Source organism: Chelonoidis abingdonii, chromosome 9 (genome assembly GCF_003597395.2).
Source record: "Chelonoidis abingdonii isolate Lonesome George chromosome 9, CheloAbing_2.0, whole genome shotgun sequence".
Lineage (NCBI taxonomy): Eukaryota > Metazoa > Chordata > Testudines > Testudinidae > Chelonoidis > Chelonoidis abingdonii.
The window spans coordinates 59,993,517-60,008,412 of NC_133777.1; the positions used below are offsets into that span (position 1 = coordinate 59,993,517).

Here is a 14,896-nt window from a genome sequence, read left to right on the forward strand (position 1 = left end):
GGAAGTCATGTTATCCTCATGTGCAATTCTTGAACATCAACCAATTGCAAAACAGAGACTCACAAGCTGAAACAAAACCTTAAATACAAACAAAAGCAAAAAACAAAACAACCACCCACCACCAACCATATACACAAGATATAGACACAAATTTATAAATAAATGTATCCTGTCAGTTTTCTTTAAACTTGCTCTGTTAAGTCCCTGTTTTCCCATTGATTTCAATTCAGAATGGAGTTTCTCCCTGTTCTATTTTTGCAGAAATATGTGGCCACCATGGAATAAGTTCTACATTTATATTTATTAGCCATTATAGCACTGTTTAATAGACAGTTTCTAAAAGTTATTGATTTTTTGAGAAAACAACACTAGTTTTCCTTTACTATAAAGACTTTATTTACAAAATAGATAGATATATTTAGCAGACAACATGACCAGCCACACCTCATTTAACATTTCACACAGAGACATACAGAAAACTTTTCCCCCTTAAATATTTTCTTACATGCAATGAAATAATGGACCAAACTGCATTCACTACATCTTTTGAACTTTCTAAAGAACTAATCTGGGTACCTAATTAGCAGCATAAACCAAGGTAGACAACTGATGTGCACAATATTTGCTCTGCCTCTGTGAGGCAAATCTTCCTTAATATTCTGCAACTGCAGAGGACCCTGCCTGCTACACAACCAATGAGATTCTGATGCACATGGATCTGGATGCTGAAAGTCTGCAAAGGGACAATTCCTGGGCCTCCTTCTGAGGCCACTGCATGGTGCTGGGTGGAGAATATGAAACTACTGATCCACTGGTCATTAAACTTGAATGGCTGCAGCACTAACATTGCAGAAGCAGCCAAGGAGCCATAGCTACACAGGGTGCCCCCCTAAGAACTTTTATGGACAGCCATAGAGTCAGGTTGTATGTTGGATAATGGATTAGTTCTATGCTTATTAAATTACTTTCTAAAAATTATGCATAAATGTAGTATAGAAAGATCTGTTCAGAAGTTCTCATTTTATGCTTTCTTCTCTTAGAGCTGGATCCTGCTGTCCTTATTCTGGCAAAACTCTCAACTGAAGTTAAGGGAATTTTGCCTCAAAGGCTGCAGATCCTTAAACATTGCAAGAAATAAAACAATTTTAGAGAGAAAACACACCAAAGATTATATCCTTTGGGGCTCACTATAATTTCTTATGCTACTTCATTTCCAGTTGAATACAGTTCTTTAGAGAATGTATAGAAGAGAGAAACTTTTTTGCGTCTTAATTTTTTATAGGCTTGGCAGAATTTGATTTTCATTTTTGTATATTTTTGACAGATACCAATTTTTTATAATTTTTTTTTAATTTGTATCTACTTAAATTTTCACAGTGGTGTGAAACTATGGAGCTTAGGGGTCATCAATTACTTAATCACAATAGATGTCGAGATTCAAAAAGTTAAATTTTATGAACAATTAAATCACAAATCACATATCAAACTATACAAAGTAAAAATCCTTAGATCAACAAATCATACCAGTTTCTACCAGTCCATTTGTAACAAGCCTAATTCAAAAGTTTAAACCACTGGATTTTGACTTCAATAAGTCCTCAAAGCAGATTTTGCTTACTTTGCCTATCTATAAATTCTGATCATCATCAATGGAAATGTTTTCATTAGTTTGTATGTATACAGTGAAATCAACATTTATCAGCATTTACAGATAAAAATCCAATCCTTCCAAGCCTAATTAAACCACATAAGCCTGTCCTACAAGACTGAATATGTAAGCATTTATGTTCACAAATTATGCTAAAATAAATTACTGAAATTACTGTGCATGTCAGAGTTCTCTACAATTTAAAGCCTGTTTTGATCAAAGCAGTGTATTTAATAAGTTTGGAGTGAATATAATTTACACCATATTGACCTTCAAGTATGAACACACTTAGAAACAACTGGTACACGCAATTCTAGTTTATTCACCCAAAATTCACCCAAGATTTGAATGAGCACACACGCAACCCAGATTTTTCTTTTTCCAATATGTTCATGGTGTTACTTAACAAATCCACAATGATATATCATAAATTATTGGCACAGGATAATATGAAGAATTTACCAGTATGAGAGGAACAGTAGAATAAGGATTTAAGACCAAATTCTGCCACCTTCACCCAGGCTCAATATTATCTTTGAATAGGCAAGATGATTTCAGTGAGAACCCTCCCATCGTAAAGCACAATTCAACGTGAGTAAGAATGCAGAATTTGACGTAAGTTAATGGAGGGAGCAGGGGGTATTATCCTACTATTCTAAATCAAAGGTTACTGTTGGTTGGCAATTTATTTACCAATATTTAGCCTCTAACTCCCTATCCCCATTTTTCTTAAGATTTTCCATACACTCAAGCCAGGCTTACATTCATGGTTCTTTGATAACCTTCAGAGCAACAAAAGAATTAATGTCTTGTCCTCTGTCTAGCTTCAGGCATACCATGACACCATCAACGTCTTCTTTCCAGTTTTGGTGTGTAACTCGTGCACCCGCAGTTTTGCCAAGGTATAATGGTTTTAATTACACTTTTACCCCGATATAACGTGACTCGATAAAACACGAATTCAGATATAACACGGTAAAGCAGTGCTCCGGGAGGGTGAGGCTGTGCGCTCCGGCAGGTCAAAGCAAGTTCGATATAATGCGGTTTCACCTATAACACGGTAAGACATTTTGCCTCCCGAGGACAGCGTTGTATCAGGGTAGAGGTGCATCTGCTTCATCTCTAACCTCTAAAAACAAATTTCCAACTTCATATTACTGGAATAACAAGAATCCATATAAATGTGACCCTACAAATACACACACAGGCGATCAATGTAGGACAGAACCTAGGAAGCATAAGATCAAATCCCAGTGGGGTAATTCAGCTTTTCAATGATTAATATCCATATACACGTTTCTCATCCATAATTATCAATGTGTTCAACACATTAAGAACAAAAATATCAACACAGGACTATGCATGTAATGCCATTTCAAATGTAGAAACGACCGTAAGGTCTACTAAACAAAGGGCTGGACTTCATGCCTTAAGTTACAACTATTTAAATATTGCCATACAAACACTTCCAACATGTTGTACAATTTCCAAATTGCAGAAATGAGGTGGAAATTTTAACATGTTAAGTACTATGTAAAACTACCTAAGACTTTGCCCTGGTCTACGCTACAGACAGGGGTGGCTCTAGGTATTTTGCCGCCCCAAGCACAGCAGACAGGTTGCCTTCGGTGGCTTGCCTGCGGGAGGTCCCTGGTCCCGCGGATTCGGTGGCACGCCAGCGGGAGGTCCACCGAAGCCGCGTGACCAGCGGACCCTCCGCAGGCATGCCGCCAAAAGCAACCTGCTTGCCACTTTTGCGGTGACTGGCAGAGCGCCCTCCGTGGCGTGCCGCCCCAGGCACGCGCTTGGCGTGCTGGTGCCCGGAGCCGCCCCTGGCTACAGAACAAGGCAGTTTACATCAGCCTAACTCTGTAAGCATCTACACTAAATGTTGCTCCCACCAATGTAACTCATCCTTTACCTCAAGTTAATAACTTCACCTCCACAAGGGGCATAGCGCATAAATCAACAGTTATGTTGACGCAGTGTCAGTTGTAGACACTGCGCTACTTACATCAACTGTTGCTCAATTCAGAAGCCATCCCACAATGCCCCACACTGACAATTCAATCAATGCAAGCGCTACTACTAAAAATGCGCAATACCGAAATCAGGAGCATAGTGTGGACGTGCAGAAGCAATTTAGTTACTGTGGTGGCTGCACCTTGACATAACTTTTGTAGGGTAGATACATCCTTTGTGAAGGCAAGTCAGTTGTTTTCCCTCACTGTATAAATCTGAGATCAGTTTTTTTCTGCCTGCAATTTGCAAAAGGAATGCTACAAGTCTCTCCATTTTATTTTTAAAGTATCATTTCTTTACTTCAGACATACCTGGTCTCGTACTCTGAGCACATGACTGGAAGCTAGAGTTCTAATCCTGCCTCCAGCACCAACTTCATCTTTAACTCTGACCTGTATCTTAACATCACCCAGAAACTTCACCTGGAGCAAAATGCAACTGTTCACTTGCAAAGCAGTTTCTCTCGAACAGAACATTACATCTGTGTTCCCGGAACTGCACCTAGTTCCATTCCAGTTGAAATCTGGGATGCTGTTTTTAACTTTACACACTAAAACGTGTTGGTAATCTCAGAGCCTATCCCTCTCCCTTCGTGATCCCACATCAACAGAGACCAGGTTAAGGCACAGGAGCTAAAAGACCTCTGGTTTAAATGTAAAGGGACTAAGGAAGAGCATCTGCACAATTGAAGACTCCACTCTAGCGGGGAGCCGGGAGCCCAGGCAGCATTGGTGCTCCTGGTGGGGAGTGGGGAACTGGGAAGGCGCAGCCCAGCTTGGAGAGGGAAGCCCAGGCAGCAGCCCAACTGGGAACGAGGACGCCAGGCAGCAGCCCAGCTGGGAGCAGGGAGACAGGATCCTGGGGGAAGACTGGCTCTGAGAAAGGAGCTAGCAGCCCAGGGGGAAGAGGGGCTCTAGTAGGAACCCGCCACCCATCCCAGGGTGACAGCCCAAGCCACCCATCCCAGGGTGACAGCCCAAGCCATGAGCAGCTTTCTTGTCAATTTTGTGGCTCCATCATGGAGCCATGAAATTTACAAGAATAACAGTCAACCACCAACATAAGTCACCTGCAGTGTCTATTCTACATGGACTCTGCATCGCCCTAACTACATCAACATAAGCCCCATTCCTCTCTTGGAGGTGGGATCATGATGTTGGTGTAGTAGGGCACTTATGTCGGCAGGAGCAAGGCTGTAGCATGTACACTGCCACAGTTAGGTCAACATAAGCCGCCTTACATCAACCTAATACTTTGGTGTACACCAGGCCTACAAAACACTTTGAAAATGAAACATTTATTTCTGTACTGTAGAGCACTATACAAGTACCAACTAATACTATTAGTGTTATGTGTGAAGTCACCAAAACATATCACCACAAGACACTAATATAAATGTTTGAAGGGATATATCCCTCGCAAATACTACCATATCAGATGTTCTTGCTCAATAATGCCACCTTTTGTTGACCATTCCCAAACATCCTTGGAGTCAACTGGAAACCTTACCCTTGAAGGCTCGTACGAGGGACTTGGTTGACCACTTGATCCCCAAGATGAAGCTCCTGTTCGTTCATCCATACCTAACAACAAAAAGAAAAATTCATGTGTGTCATAAAACACTAAGATGGAAAGGTAGTGTAATATTCTCTTGTGCAATAGCTTGTATCATTCTTCTACATGTAGCCTAAAATAGTATTTCTAGAAACATAACCATATTAAACTAGCAAACAACAAACTATTGCCTTGCTGTCTGATTAATAAGGTAAACTGTGAAAGAAAACCCAGATTCAAACTACTGTAGCTGGTGAAAAGTGAGTGTAAAGTACTAGATGGCCATTTGTGGGGCTTAGTACAAGTGATCCAGGGTCAACACAGAAAGGCAGCACAGACTGGTGTACCAAGCATGACAACAGGACAAGAGGGGATCCTTACCCTGGCTGCACCACTTAATTACTATGTGGCCTTCAATAAGTGACAACACATTTGCCTCGATTTTTCCCATTTCGTAAAATAGGGATAATACCTACCACACAAAGGTGTTGAGAGGTTAGTTAGCTAAAGATTTCCTGAGTTATCTGATTTAGTGAAGTGTCAAGTATTATTTACAGCTCTGGTCTCTTGTTACCTAAACAGCAGTAACTGACAATGCTATATGGAGAGAATGCTCAGCAGAGATATTCATATCCCTCAGTAGTGACATCTATGTTCAGTTAAGGAGCGTCAATGTCCAGCTCCAATGGCTACAATTAAAGTAGGTTAAGATCAACTTGTGAAAGGGCCCTTAAAACTCCCTGGAATATGGAGGATCTTCCTAAGGGGAAAAAATGGCTAAACGGACAGATTCACTTAAACATACAAACAAAATTCTTAACTATTTGATTACGGTATTATTTTTAAGGTCACCTGCTCCCTGTTCTCATACTTCATTTGTGTATTGCAGAGATGGCAAAATTTCTACCGTAACTCAGACTCTTTCACTATAAGTGAGACTATTATTTTAGCATAGAAAAATTAGTAAAGTTTTTTTTTAAAAAAAAAGTTAAGTGTTAAATATAGGGAAAAACCCAAATATGCCAACTCTTTGGAGTCAGTTCCCTTTATGCAAATCCAACTTACCACATTCAACTAACAAAAAATAAGGAAGGGGAGGATGAGATGGGGAGATTTAATCTACTATAGTTTTAACTGGAAAGTAAAATATTTAACCAATATTACTTTGTGAACCCATATTAAAATTACTCCTCATACACATTTAACCACTGAAATTTAAAGAAAACAAAAAACAAAAAACCCACTTTTAACAGCTAATAATAAAACAAACTGCAAGATTAGAAACAAAAACATTCCCAACATATGATTCCCCCCACCAGAGAAAGACAAATGGATTTTAGGAAAATTTGTTTCTTCCATTTGCAAAACTGATACATTTCACTATTGGAGCACCAGCGTGTACCTCTAAAGCCAGCTGATAAACTGCTGCATGAAATTATTATTCCAACAGTTAATTCTGTGCACTTACCTGTACAGATGGAATTGCACAGAAGACCAAAGATTTCTATTCTATATTGCATGCCTCTCTCCATCTAAGGCCTGGTCTACACTGGGCGGGGAGGGGCGGGGGGAGGAGAATCGATCTAAGTTACAAACTTCAGCTACATTATTTATGTAGCTGAAGTTGATGTACTTAGATCTACTTACTGCAGTGTCTTCACTGGGGTAAGTAGACGGCTGACGCTCCCGCCTCGACTCTGCCTACGCTTCTCACGCCGGTGGAATACTGGAGTCGACGGGAGAGCGCTCGGCAGTCGATTTATCGCGTCTAGACTAGATGCGATAAATCAATCCCCGCTGGATCGATCACTGCCAGTCGATCCAGTGCATAATGCAGACATACCCTAAGCTTCAAAAATAGCAGTGCTATTTCTTTCCTCCTTCCTCCCAAACAGACCTCTCAGGTAAGATTTGATGTACAGCATATAGTTTTTAATTACAGCACTGCAAAACCTCACTACATAAAGCACGAAGTGCATGGTTACTTCACATATACTGCTACCCAGTCTATTCAGCTCCATAACCATGAACCATTACAAACATTACAACTAGAGAACAAACATCCATATATATGTTACAGTCCACATAAACTGGCCTAGCTGCAAAATAAAAGCATGACACACTAAGGAAGAAGGCACAGAATACATAACTTGAACTGTAGAGAACTAGGGGTGATACAGTGCTCTAATCATTGTTTCCCTAAAGAACGTATTGCTGCAACAATATTTTAAACTATAGCTCCTTAAAAGACAGCATGCAGAAAACATTTTATACTGAATGGTTAATTATATCACAGTTCTATCAGCTAAAAAGTGTTGGATCCCCATGGTGTAGCGCAAGAAAGACCTACAGGGTGAGAAAGTGCTCTTTAGAAATGCAAAAACACTTTACAGAGCTAGCAATTTCTGTGAGTTTGCCGCATTTTGCAGCAGACAGCACTGTAGTCATTTTATTGTAATTGATCCAGGAACTGAACAAAAAGTCACGGCTGGCACTGACAAAGCCAAAAGTAATCGTTTGGCACAAATTACTCCTTTCTGCCAGGAACAATAGCTTAGTAATGCAAGTATTATAACAAGTCTTCTAGTGTCTTGGTTTCAAAACAGAGGTAGAGTGTGAAAATAAGTATTTATCAAATCTAGGATTTAGTAACATAAGAAAAATACATAATTGTCACAACAGATCAATAGATGATAATTCTATAAATATAGTCTCAAGATCTATGGACCGCCTCAGCAAACCATGTGCTTAAGTCCTTTTCACTTCAAAATTCAGCTCAGTGGAACTTAAGCACACCTTTAAGGACTTTGCTGAATCAGGGTATATATGAACAAGTGCTTTCATATTTTCATTCTACTACTTTTCTACTAAGAGGCAACCAAACTGTTTTTTTCACAAACTGATAAAATGTTGGGAGGGGAGAAAGATGAGGTTCAAAACCCATATACAGAAGGACTTCCCAGAAAAAAGGGTATTTACCTATAACTGGAGGATCTTTGAGATTAATGGTCCCTATCTGTATTCCACACATGGGATATGCATGCACATCATGTTCTTGTGTCTAGGATTTTTTGCAAGCAGCATCCACTGGCCTTCATGAGCTCTCCTCATAAAAGGTGGTGCAGGCCAGCCCCTCTCCAGTTTCCCATTCTTCCTGCAATTGAAAGAATCTGTAGCAGAGGAGACAGAAGGCGGATAGTGGAATACAGATAGGGAACACACATCTTGAAAAACTTTCTGTTACTGGTAACAAGTATCAGAGAGGTAGCCATGTTAGTCTGCATATGAAGAAGGGGTTTGTTTTTTTTTTACCCATGAAAGCTTATGCCCAAATAAATCTGTTCGTCTTTAAGGTGCCACCGGGCTCCTCGTTGTTTTTGTTACTGATAAGTGATTCCATCTCTTCTTTAAGTGATGGTCCTTGCATGTAGTCCATATGTGAGAGATTAACAAGAAGTGGTCAAACAGGAGATGGGTGCAATGATGCAGAAGTAACAGTGGACTGTAACACTACTGTCCTCACAGCTGTATTCAGAGCGTAACATCTTGTGAAGGTCTTATGAATATAAGCAAGAGCTCTTTGTCAATATAGCTGATCCACTGATCACTCTGCTACTATTCCTTGGAGGGAGAGATAACTCAGTGGTTTGAGCATTGGTCTACTAAACCCAGGGTTGTGAGTTCAATCCTTGAGGGGGCCACTTAGGGATTTGCAGCAAAAATCAGTAGTTGGCCCTGCTAGCGAAGGCAGGGGGCTGAACTTGATATTTCAGGGTCCCTTCCAGTTCTATGAGATAGGTATATGTCCATATTTATTTTTTTACGGAAACAAATAGTTTAGATGTCTAATATCCTTTGTTTCTACAGATAAAAGGCCAAAGTCCGTCAGATATCCAGAGCATGTAATCATCTCTCAACTTGCCCACAAGGGTAAAAGTAGATACCCGAAGATACCAGAGATTCTAGTGAATTCTGGAGACAAGTTGCTCTGGGGAGCCCAACAAGAAAAATGCTTCCACTTTGATGAGTAACAGCTTCTCATAAAGTCTTTCTGCTTTGCTTAAGATGGACTGCACCCTTTTGGAATATGAGTGCTCTATTTCCGATGCCCAAATACCAGGCTTTGAGTTGCAGAAGTCTCAGACTGGGGCACTTGAATGTGCTCCTGTGCTACATTAGAAGTTCTAGCAATGCAGGGTTGTTCACAAGTGGTTAAAATGAGAGCTCCAGTAGATCCGCACACCAGAACTGTCTCAGCCAGTTGGGCACAATCAGGATGACTTGAAATCTGTCTTGGCAGATTTTCCGTAGAAATTGTAGTATCAATGGAATGAGAGGAAAGGTATACCCCAGGCGACCTTTCCATGACACCAGAATCTCTCATTCATGGTCTGTGGAAAAATGTCTGCTCAGGCAGTGTTTTATACCCATGGTAAATATGCTGCTGATAGAGCCATACAAAGGCTGATGCACCAAATCCAGAAGGTGACTGCCTCTATGCACAGAAGGACAGAGCTCACTCCCCCTCCCCGTTTATTTATATATTAAAAAAAAGTCTTTGTGTTGTCCAATATTACTTGGACACATCTGGAAGGCACTGCAGGCTTAACAGATCGCCCAGTGTTCCCAAGAGCAAGGTTTCAGTAATGATGGTTGCCTTGTGAGTCAATGTGAAGAAAGGGAACTTCTCCAGTTTGGTCCACCAGATGAGAAAGCATAAAGCTTTGACGAGAACTGTCACCTTGCCATTTATGTTGCCCTTTTCTGGTGAGCACACAGAGAGAACCCAAGCTTGTAGGCAATGAAGACACAGCCTGGCAAACAGCATTGTACGTGTGCATGAGGTCATGCGACTGATGAGGGAAAGGCAAGTTCTGATTGACATCCTGGGTCTGATAGCGACCTGACATCACTCAAGATGTAAATATGCTCTTGCTGTGGTCGAGCCCAACTTCATTCCTATAAAATTTATGAACCTCGTGGGGGTCAATGTGGATTTTTCGTGACTGACACAGACACTCAGGGAAAGCAGAAAGCTGAGCAGCTCGCTGGATTCCTTGTAGGAATTGCCCATCAGAAGCTAGTCATAGAGGTAAGAAAAGACTGTAAATCCCTCTCTTCTGATCCAAGCTGCCACTATAGAAAAAAAAAACAAAAACCTTTATGAGGACCCTCAGTGCTGTGGCTAGACCAAAGGGTAAGACACTGAATTGGTAAAGATCTATATCAAAGATGAACCTGATGAACTTTCTTTGGGCTTGGTGGATGTCTAATGTGAAAATATGAATATTTCATTTCGAGAATCGCAAACCATGTGCCCTTCTCTAGCAAGAGAATTACTGATGCCAAGGATATCATGAAGAATATTAATTTTCAGATGAACCTGTTCCGCTATCTCAGATTGAGAATTGGCATCCAACTCCCATTCTTCTTGGGAATCAAGAAGGGGAACAGAATCCCTTTCCTTGATGCTGAGGTGGAGCCCTTTCTGTGGCTTCCCTGAGAAGAGAGTTCACTTCTTGGCGTAGAATCGCCTCACAAGAGTAGGAGTGAGAAAAAACAGGAAGGGAGTTCATAAGTAGGAGTCACTAGAAACTTGATCAGATAGCCATCATGAATAATCTCTAATGAATAGGGCCATTTCAAATTCACGGTCATGAAAAACGCATCACACACTGTGAAATCTAGTCTCTCCCCATGAAATCTGGTCTTTTGTGTGCTTTTACCCTATACTATACAAATTTCACAGTATTGACCCAAAGGAGAGTTGGTGGCGCGGGGGGGCGGGGAGTGGTTCGCAAGGTTATTTGAGGGGGATTGAGGTAGTACCACCTTTACTTCTGCGCAGCCTTAAAAGCTGGGCAGCCGGAGAGTGGCAGCTGTTGGCCAGGTGTTCAGCTCTGAAAGAAGCACCCTGCCAGCAACACTGCAGAAGTAAAGGGCAATACCATACCATGCCACCTTTACTTCTGCGCTGCTGCCTTCAGAGCTGGATTGCCAGAAAGTGGTGGCTGCTGACTGATGGCCCAGCTCTGCAGGCAGCAGTGCAGAGGTAAAGGGCAATACCATACCACGTCACCCTACTTTTGCACTGCTGCTGGTGGCGGCTGTGCCTTGAGAGCTGCGGTCCTAGCTAGCAGCCACCTCTCACTAGCTGCCCACCTCTGATGGTAGCACTGCCGCCAACAGCAGTGCAGATGTAAGGGTAGCAGTTATACAACTCTCCTGCATACAATGACTTGGCAACCCATGCCCCCAACTTCTTTTTGGCCACCAATCTGCCCTCATCAACTAAGGCCTGGAAGTAGGCCCTATCCTCCTCAGAGAGTTTGTCCTTTAATTCAATGAACTTAGTATAACTAATAAAATCCTATTTGGCCAAAAGGGCCTGATTATTTGAGATCCTGAAACAGAGGAAGGTTAAGAAGGTCTCTCTCCCTATATGGCAAGTCACTTGCACTTCTTATCGGAGGAAGTAACCTTTGAATGCAGTTGCTTGGACTGCTATGTAACCACATGCACCACCGAAATGCTAGGCAATGGGTGAGAATAAAATCTCGCCCCACCTTAGACGAAACAAAGTAGGATTAGAGCACAAGAAGCAAGAATGTGTCAAACTCTCTTTGCTGGGTCCATAATGACATTGTTGATGGGGAGGGATGCTCCACTAGGAACAGAAGGCTCAAGAACGTCTAGTAAACTGTCCTCGGGCTCCTGGACTTACTTAAGCTCCACAGCCACCCTGTGCATGAGTTCTTGATGTTGCATAAAGTCATGTGTTGGGGACAGCAAAGATGACGAGACTGCTCTCAGTACTTTCATAACCAGTGGATCCAGATCACCTTATCCTTCCAAACATTTTAACAGGGCCAGTTGTGGATGTCCGGGCGATGGCAAATAAGACTCCTATGCTGATCCTGGGTATCTAGGGTCAGGCTTCCACAGTCTCCAGTATTGCCACTAGGATGGATCAACTGGCAGAGGAGGACCCCATGGCATAGAGTATCACCTGTCTTTTGACCAATTGTATCTGGTCGAAAGCTGGAACCCGAATCTTCTGGGGCTCCTCTCTCATGCAACCTCCACCCAATGCTGCAGACACCCCTGCAGGGTGTCAGACTCATCCAAAGAGAAAGTTGGGTCCTTTACCTCTGGCAGAACCAATGGTTGGCAGGTGGGGTGGGGGAATGACTCTGCATCATTGGAACAGTCACTTTTTTCTCGTGTACCAATGTCCCGGAATACAGATGGCCCAGACAGGAGGGGTGAATGCAGACAGGAAGAGCAAACATGTCCTCCAAGGAGACATAGGTCTCAGATTGCCCCGGGGTATGAGGAGAGTCCACTGGCAGTGCAATCAGAACAGGAGCTTCCTTGGTCGCTGTGGTGACCATGTCACAAACGGTACAGAATTGGTTCTAGAAGTGGATGAGCGCACTAAGAGCTGTTTATCTCAAGCTTTCACCCTAGGAGCTGAAGTCAGAACCATTAGATACATACCCTTGTTCAACTCCTTCTCTTGTCAAGAAGATTTATTCGTGCCTAGGTCCTTAGCACCCATGTGCGCTGGCTCTCCAGACTTTCATAGTGTCAGGAAGGAGCAGTTTCAGATGATGATGGCTTTGCCCCTATGTCTATGAGTGCCCCTTGCTCTCATGTGAAGCCTTCCTCTCAGGCTTAACAGTCTTAGCCTCCATTTCTAAGTTCATGCTCAGAAGGGTGATGTCCACTTGGTAAGACTGATGTACAGGAGGTGTCCCTGGCCCAGATCTGATTGGGGCTCCATTACCTTCTCCATCAGATGTTCTCTGGGTCTCAGCTCCTGACCCTCACAAGTTCAGAATGGAGGATAGGAAGGATCGGTGGCAGATGCTGCACTTGGCAGAAGTATGAGACAAACCCAGGCAGCACAGGCATCATAAAGGAGCAAGGGCAAGAAATAGTTTTTGAAACCCTGGACCCTGGGCATAATCCCAGACTTCTTGGAGAGCGGGGGGGAAGATGTCACCAGGTGGGAAAAAGAATAGGGAAAGCACCATCTAACTACTGTGACGAAGTTCCTCCTCTACTTTGGTGGGTCCTGCGCTTATTGGCGAATTTGTTCACCTTAGTGTCTTCCCCTCTTGTGGAACCCACAGTCTGGGTCAGCTGCTCCTGTGTCTGATCAGGAGTTGGGAGGTTTTGGGGGAACCCAGGCCTGCCCTCTACTCCGGGTTCCAGCCCAGGGCCCTGTGGATCGCAGCTGTCTACAGTGCCTCCTGTAACAGCTGCATGACAGCTACAACTCCCTGGGCTACTTCCCCATGGCCTCCTCCAAACACCTTCTTTATCCTCACCACAGGACCTTCCTCCTGGTGTCCGATAAGGCTTGTACTCAATTCTCCAGCAGTACACTTTCTCACTCTCAGCTCCTTGCCTTCTTGCTCCCAACTCCTCACACACTTCCTCTCCTCTGGCTCTCCTCACCTGACTGGAGTGAGCTTCTTTTTAAACCCAGGTGCCCTGATTAGCCTGCCTTGATTGGCTGCAGGTGTTCTAATTAAAGTAGCTATCTCTACTGCCTTCTAGAAAGATCTTAATTGGCTCCAGGTGCCTTGATTAACCTGGAGCAACTGCCATTTGGTTACCAGGGTACTAGGGATTTGTTTAGCCTGGGGCTAACATACCTGTTTCTCAGTACTTTACTGTAGCCATCTGGCCTTGCCCCATCACACTACACTATGCTAGACTATAGTATAAAGACTACCAAAAAAAATATCTGTATAGAATATCTTACACCAATGACACAATAAAAAAGGAGCTGAGAATACCAAAGATTCCAACTCAGACCATGCAGCAGTAAAAAGGACCTAAAGAGGCACTGGCCCACACCATCTTTTATGTCCCCAGTTTCGAGCACAAGAGAGCTACAGCATATGTGTGGACCAATGAACACTGCTTGCAAAAAATTCCAGGTTCAGGCACACCATGCAAATATATATCCCACATGTGGCATACACATGGGGCCCATCACTTGAAGAATAACTTGTTTTTCTGCACACTTAATATTCATCATTACTCTGGCTGATTGTATTAATATTGGATGTGAATAACTCAATTTCTATGAAGTAAAATTTGTCATTTTCTTGCCTCTTCAAAAAGAATTTGTTTTTTCTAAGGTAGCAGTGTGTGCGCGCACATGCACACATGTATGTTTGTATTAATCATAATAAACTTCCTATAAAAGACAACATGATAGGACTTCAAATACCAAATAGTGAAATCCCAACTCTGAAACCATATACCTTTAAAGGTTTGTCTTTTTAAAAATGGGAAAAAAGTACAGTACTTTAGATCTCAAGCTCTTTTTAAAAGAAAAACAAACAAAGAAGAAAGGCAGTTGCCTTGTTACTCTGACATATGCATTCATTTTGAAAAACAAGTTCAAATATATTCATCTAAAAAAAGATATTGGCTTTTATAACCAACTGAAATAAAAATTGTTGTTTTTGCTGGTATAAGACAAAGAGGACCATATTTAAAACTTATTTCAACAGACAAGCTCTAGTGCTCTTGTAAACAAGGCAAAGATAATATACTTTATGGGTTTACCATCTGCTATGGTGATGATCAAATAAATGATTTGACCGAAGAAATCAGATTGTAGCTTGTTAAGGCAGGTACTGGAGGTAT

The 14,896-nt window shown here is 42.2% G+C and overlaps 1 protein-coding gene across 12 annotated transcripts in view; it reads right to left on the reverse strand.

The window, feature by feature from the left end:
* Positions 1–14,896, reverse strand: part of TCF12 (transcription factor 12) — a 356,426-nt gene that overhangs the window by 210,624 nt on the left and 130,906 nt on the right. For all 12 annotated transcript variants that reach the window (XM_075069601.1, XM_075069600.1, XM_075069603.1 and 9 more), the window contains exon 4: positions 5,180–5,253. In XM_075069601.1, coding sequence (XP_074925702.1) covers positions 5,180–5,253 — 74 coding nt within the window. The remainder of the gene's footprint in view (positions 1–5,179; positions 5,254–14,896) is intronic.